At 39.5% G+C, this 8,503-nt stretch overlaps 1 protein-coding gene across 1 annotated transcript; it reads right to left on the bottom strand.

The window, feature by feature from the left end:
- Positions 1–281: 281 nt before the first annotated feature.
- LOC140140648 (proton-coupled folate transporter-like) lies at positions 282–7,546 on the bottom strand. Its single transcript, XM_072162404.1, has 4 exons — positions 7,024–7,546; positions 5,053–5,577; positions 3,254–3,385; positions 282–376 (listed from the first exon to the last, which is right to left on the bottom strand). Exons 1-4 carry the CDS (start codon positions 7,544–7,546, stop codon positions 282–284), a joined length of 1,275 nt encoding a protein of 424 aa, XP_072018505.1.
- Between the last annotated feature and the right edge of the window lie 957 nt (positions 7,547–8,503).

The following is an 8,503-nucleotide window of genomic DNA, read 5'->3' as shown; positions in this document are numbered from 1 at the left end:
ATGGCGGGAATGATAGGCTGATAACATATAACTTGTGATTAAGTCTTACCTTGTTCGTCATCTGAGACCATCTTGGCCAACATGGCGGGAATGAGAGGCTGATAACATATGACTTGTGATACAGTCTTGCCGTGTTCGTCATCTGAGACCATCTTGGCCAACATGGCGGGAATGAGAGGCTGATAACATATAACTTGTGATTAAGTCTTACCGTGTTCGTCATCTGAGACCATCTTGGCCAGCATGGCGGGAATTATAGGCTGATAACATATAACTTGTGATTAAGTCTTACCGTGTTCGTCATCTGAGACCATCTTGGCCAGCATGGCGGGAATCAGAGGCTGACTGATGTTGCGAAAACACCCAACGAGTCCAGCTACAAATTTGAAGAATATATAATCATTTGATGTAAATTTGTATTTCTCTTCTAATTTCATATTCAAAACTCTTAAATAACCCACCCAAGTCATTGAAAGTGGTTTTGAGAAAACTGTGTTTCATTTGAATTCCTTTAGTTAGATTTACTTGGTCAATAGGCAAGTTTTACATGCAAATGAGTGGGTAAACTGTATTAGGTATGACGATTAGCATTTCAGAGACTACGTAGGAGGTCATTTTATATGCCGGACTTGGGTGGTTTTTAATCACATACAAAGACAGCAGTGCTGGAATGGGAGTACCACTGGTAAGATCAAACAAAATAAAGCACACAGGTATGTATGTTGATAAGCACACTGCCATGTAGTATTAACCACACACTTTCCTTCATTAAGGACCTGGACTTGGGTTGTTCTTTCATACATGCTGGATATCACATGCTCAATAGAAGCACGTAGCGGATAGATTTGAGTTTTATACATTATGATAGACCTATGTATGAGCAACGTTTTGTCATGCTTAATTTGGCAAAGGTGTGGACTTGTGTGGGGACGTATTCAATTCGAACTTTGAACTCTTCCCTTCAGAGATTGGACCCATGTTAAATTTCACACTTGTCCCCATACGAAAAGTTATGTTATACGTATATGTACATTATTATTAATCAACACTTATATGGTGCTCTAAACAATGAGCACAGCGCCTTACAAAAAATACAGGCAAAAATGAAGCAAGAAACAAATACAACCAACATTAATAAAAATGTGTTTTAAGCAAACGCTTGAAAGCAGGCACAGACACCGCCTCCCTCAACTGGATAGGCAACTCATTCCAGAACCGTGGAGAAGTAACAAGAAACGAATGATCACCAGCTCTCTTATTTGATCGTGGAACCAAGAGCCTTGTTGTATCCGAAGAGGAGCGGAGTCTGTGCCTATTTTTGTGCGTTACCGTGTCGCTGAGCAAGGTAAGCAGGTCACATAGATATGGTGGCACGACATTCATCAAACACTTATAGACATACAACAATATTTTGTCCTTCACTTGAAGCCAATGCAAGGAGTTCAGGAGATCCCCAGCGCACCTGTCCCGTCCACATGCAAAAACTAGCCTGCCGCCTTATTCTGGACACGTTGTAGCCGTTTGAGGTCGGCTTCACGAGCACCAAACAAAAGAGAATTAGCATAGTCTATGCGGGACAGGACAAGTGCTCTAACGACGTATGCGCCACAGATTGCGAATTGCAATTTGGCAAAGGTGTGGACTTGTGTGGGGACGTATTCAATTCGAACTTTGAACTCTTCCCTTCAGAGATTGACCCATGTTATATTTCACACTTGTCGTCCCCATACGAAAAGTTATGTTATACGTATGTGTACATTATTATTAATCAACACTTATATGGCGCTCTAAACAATGAGCACAGCGCCTTACAAAAATGAAGCAAGAAACAAATACATCCAACATTAATACAAATGCTTTTAAGCAAACGCTTGAAAGCAGGCACAGACACCGCCTCCCTCAACTAGATATGCAACTCATTCCAGAGCCGTGGAGAAGTAACAAGAAACGAATAATCACCAGCTCTCTTATTTGATCGTGGAACAAAGAGCCTTGTTGTATCTGAAGAGGAGCGGAGTCTGGGCCTATTTTTGTGCGTTACCGTGTCGCTGAGCAAGGTAAGCAGGTCACATAGATATGGTGGCACGACATTCATCAAACACTTATAGACATTCAACAATGGACACGTTGTAGCCGTTTGAGGTCGGCTTCACGAGCGCCAAATAAAAGAGAATTAGCATAGTCTATGCGGGACAGGACAAGTGCTCTAACGACGTATGCGCCACAGATTGCGAATTGCAATTTGGCAAAGGTGTGGACTTGTGTGGGGACGTATTCAATTCGAACTTTGAACTCTTCCCTTCAGAGATTGACCCATGTTAAATTTCACACTTGTCGTCCCCATACGAAAAGTTCTGTTATACGTCATCATCATCAGTCGGCTGCGGAGCAGGCGACTACAAGCTTTCTCCAACTGTTGCGATCTTGGGCAAGCGAAACAATTTTGTTTGGCTGCAGCATCCCTTCAGTATCTCTCAGGAGGTGCTGTACATACTGTAAGTACAGTGTCCGCGGCCGTTCCGGTTTCCTCTTCCCATGTGGTGGAATATAAAGGGCATATTCTTTCACAGGCTCGTCATCTTCAAGACGCAGTATATGGCCGAGAAATTTGAGTTGATGAATCTTGACTCTGGCAACCAGTGCAAGCCAATGCAAGGAGTTCAGGAGATCCCCAGCGCACCTTTTCCGTCCACAAGTAAAAACTAGCCTGACCGCCTTATTCTGGACACGTTGTAGCCGTTTGAGGTCGGCTTCACGAGCACCAAACAAAAGAGAATTAGCCTAGTCTATGCGGGACAGGACAAGTGCTCTAACGTCATGATGGCAGGCTTCCTGAGAAATAAAACGACGTATGCGCCACAGATTGCGAATGTGTAAATTGATAGTTTTACACAGGGTACTAATATGGATGGACATGTTCATTGAACTATCAAAAGTTACACAGAGATTGAAGGCTCAATTGCTTTACCACCAATCTTCAGTGGGATGTCAGACATCACATTTAAAAGTCTTGGGCCAGCAACAACAAAAAACTCTGTTTTTTCTTGGTTCAATTGCAGTTTGTTTTGCAACGTTCACATATTAAGATCAGATATGCATTGGTAATACGATCCATTGTCCGTTCACACTCCCAGGGAATTTTATGATCAAAAGCAGAATACAATTGGATGTCATCTGCGTAGCAGTGAAAACTAATAACATGACGGCGAATCCGTACACATATGTACAAAACATTAATTTTATGTAGCCTTACCAATGTACAATCCGATTGTTGAATTTGCAAAGGCATGCAAATACCCATAGAGAATATTAAACACCATACTGCTCTGAAGATTCCAAATGTCGGGAAGACATAGAGATAGACCCTTCGTGACCACTGTAACAGCTGAAATAAACAAAGGAACATAAGGAATATATATCAACGTAAAAAATTATGGGAAAAAACTGAAATGCAATAAGCTGATACCTCATCGATTTGATTTGAACTACTTGGGTTAAGATGATGGTGGGTGTTAGTTGGTAAATTTCAATTACAGTCACTCGTTTTGAATACAGGGTGTACAAAATGATTGGTACCGGGCTATGTGACATTTTCAGAAATATATCAAAAATATAAATGTGCTTATTAATATAATGTTTGTACTATAAATAGAAAGGGGCATATGTTAAGTTATTGATCTAATAATCCGAAGATGATAGGTTGATGCATCTGGAAGCTATTGTCATTTAAACGAAGATCGACGTAATCATGGTTTTACTTTTATGAATAGGTTCACTGCTTGAACTATTCATTGCATACATGCTCTTCAATATCTCACCTCAGTCTACATAAGCTCATAAAATTGCTTTACACATGCTTTTAGAAAGATACTGTAGTTCATGAGATCCCTGCCTTACGACTCTGGCAGTGTGAGGTGAAGCCCTATCTTTAATGAATAACACCTGGGATGGATCCATTCTGTATCTGCCTATATCAAATTTTAAAACATTGCAAGTTATAGCATGTTTGCATGGGATACTCCTTGCTCTTGGAAACTGTCTTCTAATCTTCTCTGCACTTTTCCATAGCTTCGTGTCAATCAGTAATTCTTTACTATGAATGTACGCCGAAGTGTGGAATACTGTGGAGCCATTCCAATAACTTTTACCAGGTCTAACCTAACCTACACTCTACAGTCTATAGCCATTATGCCACACCATCTACTTGGTAATCTCAATGCATCTTATATATACTACAATTTAAATTACCGCCATGGAAGGTGTTGATACACAAACTTCTTTCACCCCACATAAATTATTCAAGTCAATGATATTACTCTCAACCACTAAATATTGATTAGAACATTTATATTATGAATGAAGAAATAGGCAAGGAAAAAAATTAATAATTTCCATGATTTTCAACATATCATTCTCGCAAGGTTTTTGTAGTAAAATAGAGCTTTGCAAATAGTGCGCTACTGATCCAGCGTTACATGAAAAGTGTAAAAACACCTACTTTCCTCTAGAATCATGTAACTTCTGAACAAAATGTGCTATCTTTATGATCTAAAATTCTTGGAGAAGATAAAACTACTATAATTATAAGTATTTAAATAATTAACCCCAAAGTGGTACAAAAAATAGTTTAAAAAATCAGGAAAAATGAGAAGTCGCCGGTACCAATCATTTTGATACACCCTGTATAGCTGCCATGTACCTTGTTTTGTAAGGTGATATACTTTAAAAGAAATCTGAATCTTTAGTATAATAAAGCATACATGCAGTGCTGGTACCCCCAAGTTGTTACGCATTTCTATTTGCCCTATGAACTTTGACCCTATTATTCGCAGATGGATGGCATGTTTTTTCCACCGATCTTTTAGCCAAACTCTTCCGTCATTTTACACAATTTTGCTGTCTAGTAGAAAACCGATACCATTTCTTATGAGTTGATCGACACTACTTCACTTATTTTCTTTATACCCTTTTATGTCATCCAATCTGCTTCTTTCGGATTATTTATACCGTTTCTCATATAAGCATTTTGTATTTAACCATTTTGCGACATACCTATAGCACTGCCAAAAATGCTCATCATCCAATAACGTGAAACGGCCACAGATGACCAACAAAATGGTGGTCCTAATCCGTAAACAATGACGAGTGGAGATGACGATTCCAGTGTCTCTCTCATAAAATCTATGAAGTAGAGAAGACATAACCGCCATCTGCGAAGATTGGTATTCGTTTTGAATAAACATATCAGATCATTTTTAATACCAACCATGATGTTTAGCGCTGATTCGTCATTTCGCTTTTTGGCGCGGTTTTCTTTTGTGTCAACAGTTTCGATCAAACACGAAGGGAAAATAATGTACAAAAATGCCAGGGCATACGCAATACACATCATCACCAATGGTGGCCCAAATCCATAGTCTCTGATGAGATAGCCAACAGCAATATTACTCAACCCCATCATTGCGATGAATGTTGATTGAAAGACTGCGATACGCAGCAGACGGTTTTCATTATTCGTGACGTCAGCGAGGTACGCATTGGCCTGGGCGATTGATAGACCAGAACCACCGAGAATACCTGTGAAATTCAAATTATTATATCAATAAGTTAAAAAGTGTTTATATCATGTATTAAGGTAGTGTTCAAAAATACTTTTGTTGCGGGGGACTGGAAAATATGTAGGGGAGTCATAACATATTTGGATTTCTGAATACGGGGGGGTAAAAAGTTGTTGGTGTATGAACAGGGGGGTTAAAAAGTTTTTTGGCACGTAAGGGGGGGGTAAAACCCTTAAGCAACATTAATCCTGAAGCAAAAAATAAAAAAAAGCCTGAAATTTAAATTTTTCGCTCGCGAAATGTTCCAGTAGAACCAGAACAAAAGTACATGGGAGATGAAGGTATTTGATCAGCTAAATGTATTTTGATCAATCATTCAATACTCCACTGTCAGAGATATTGTTTAAAATTGTCTTGTCTGTAACTAGATAAAGTAATAATCGCCCTGTGCATCTTCCTTTTAGCACGTTGACAAGCATCGTGTTTGGGCCCAAAGAGGGTACAACGAGACGAGTTGGCCAAAATTCAAACAAATGATCAAAGACCTTATTTCCATTGACCGTGCTGCTTTCTGGAGAAATTACATCAAGCCGCTCGTTCAACAGGGCAATCTCCTGAAGCTAATGGAAACGGAAAGCGCGGATCTCTCTTGGAGGTCAATTATTTATGATCTTCCAAGGGGGTCCTAAGTTTTGTAGTCCGGGCCTCAATTGACTTCCTGCCAACCTTCTGTAATCTGAAGACCTGGGGTAAAAGATCTCAAACAAATGCAGATTCTGTGGTAATCAAGAAACTCTCATGCATGTTCTTTTAAGAACATTAAAATTCTTGCACTGTTTCCCTCAATTAAGGCAGATTTACGTGGCGCCATGATTCAATCTAAAGCTACATGTATCTTCTACAACATTTAAAAATGCCAACAACTGTCCAGATCTTTTCCGACATGCCCGGTTTTACCCCCGGTTTTACCACCACCGGTGGCACTCTTCCTGTCAATGTCATGAATGTCTCAAAACTCTGTCCCGATATTGTTATAATCAACACTGAAAAGAAGTATGTCCACTTGGTTGAGTTGACAGTTCCGTTTGAACAAAATATCAGTAAGGCTCATGAACGCAAATCTAAGAAATATACCGATCTCATATCAGACATTTCCGAGAATGGCTTCACCTGCAGTCTCACCTGCATAGAAATCGGGTCACGTGGTTTGGTTACACCTGATACCATCAAAAGGATTTCCAATAACCACCCAGGTCATTCAAAAAGGACCTAAACAAACTAGGATGTATTTTGCTTGCTATGTTTAAATAAAGATTGATTGAACCATAATAATAATAATAATAATAATAATAATAATAATAATAATAATAATAATAATAATAATAATAATAATAATAAAAAATAATAATCAAACGATGCATGCGTTTGTCAAAACAAACACCGATCAATTTCGGAGAGTATTTACCTGTGATACAATAACCGACAGGGATGGTCCATATTGGGAGCACAAGATAGTAGGTAAGAATAAAGCATATGCCATAAACGACGGAACCAAATGCATTCAATCCCATAACAAGTTTACGGCCTACTATATCACTCCAAGCACCCAGAAGTGGGGCGGTGAAAAGAGCAGGGAGAGTTCCACATAACGATCGTACCATTTGCCAAAAGGCGACCTCCGCTTGGACTTCCTGAAGACGCACGTAATATGGATTACTTCTATTTCGCGCAACACACGTGCCGTTATTTCCTCCGCCTGAATCAGGTAATGTCACATTTTGTTCCATGGCGACTCTGTAGCGTAAATATTGTGGCAACACCGATATCATCACTCCAGTGCCAATTGCCATAAACATTAGTATGGGTTCCACTGTGATATATCGTGAAGCTGCCCTCTGTAAGTTTGGTGGTGCGTCTGGAGGAGCAGGTTGGAGAAATTTCATGTTTTTTCGAGATGGTTTAGTCTTAACGTCACCATTTTCCGCCATTATTGGTATCTGATTTGAGAATAAAAATAATATAAGTTCATGTTAGGCCACGAATGCTTAATTGTGATAATAGAAGCTAATAGACAAATTGCCATTTCCCAACAACACCGTGCACTTTCATTTTGGACAAAATTAAGTACACTTTTATTTTAAACTTCAAAGAAAATATATACAAAATGTGTTGCAAGGATGATTTTGCAATTGATATCAATTCAAAAGGAGCACACACCCTTAGGGTTAGACTATATGATTAGGGTTAGGATTAAGGGTAGGGTAGGATAGGAATTGAGTGTTAGGATTAAGGTTTGCATGTTAAGGGTATGTTAGGGTTAGGGTTAGGGTTGGGATTAGGGTTAGGTTAGGGTTAGGATTAGTGTGGTGGCCCAGATGTAGGTGTTAGGGTATGGGAGGACTGGAGGTCTGCAATTACCTCGGACAAAATAAAGTTGTTTTTTAACAACATTTTTTGTCATTACCATGTGTGTGGGGTGTGTGGGGGTGTGTGTGTACATGTTAATATGGCGATGGGAGTTATAAGCCTGTGAAGAATGTTGTTTCTTTATAGTACAAGGACAAATTAGCTCCTGCCCCGGCTTATGCATACCAATGTATTTTAAATCTACATGAGAAAGTTCTGAATATTAACTCATGATGTATTAAATGTTGAATATCACTACTTGTCCATGTTATCAATGATATGGCTAATATGCAGCTGTCAATTTCCAGCCTCCCCCCACTCGGCCAAGGTACCGGCCTGGGAATGGCTGGAATTTATGCCAGTGCTAAATTTCTAAAATGTAAAACTCACCGGCTAACTCTCGGCTAACCGACGGGCAGTATTTGTGTGTCAAACTCCGGCCAATAGGACACCAAATTGCCTCAAGTTGTCTTATAGTTTTTACCGGAACTCATCACCATTGCACTTTTGGCGCACTGATTTTGTGTAATACGCCATTA

Source organism: Amphiura filiformis, chromosome 19 (genome assembly GCF_039555335.1).
Source record: "Amphiura filiformis chromosome 19, Afil_fr2py, whole genome shotgun sequence".
Taxonomy (NCBI): Eukaryota; Metazoa; Echinodermata; class Ophiuroidea; order Amphilepidida; family Amphiuridae; genus Amphiura; species Amphiura filiformis.
Note: the sequence above shows the minus strand (reverse complement) of the source record. Positions and strands in the feature narration are given on the sequence as shown.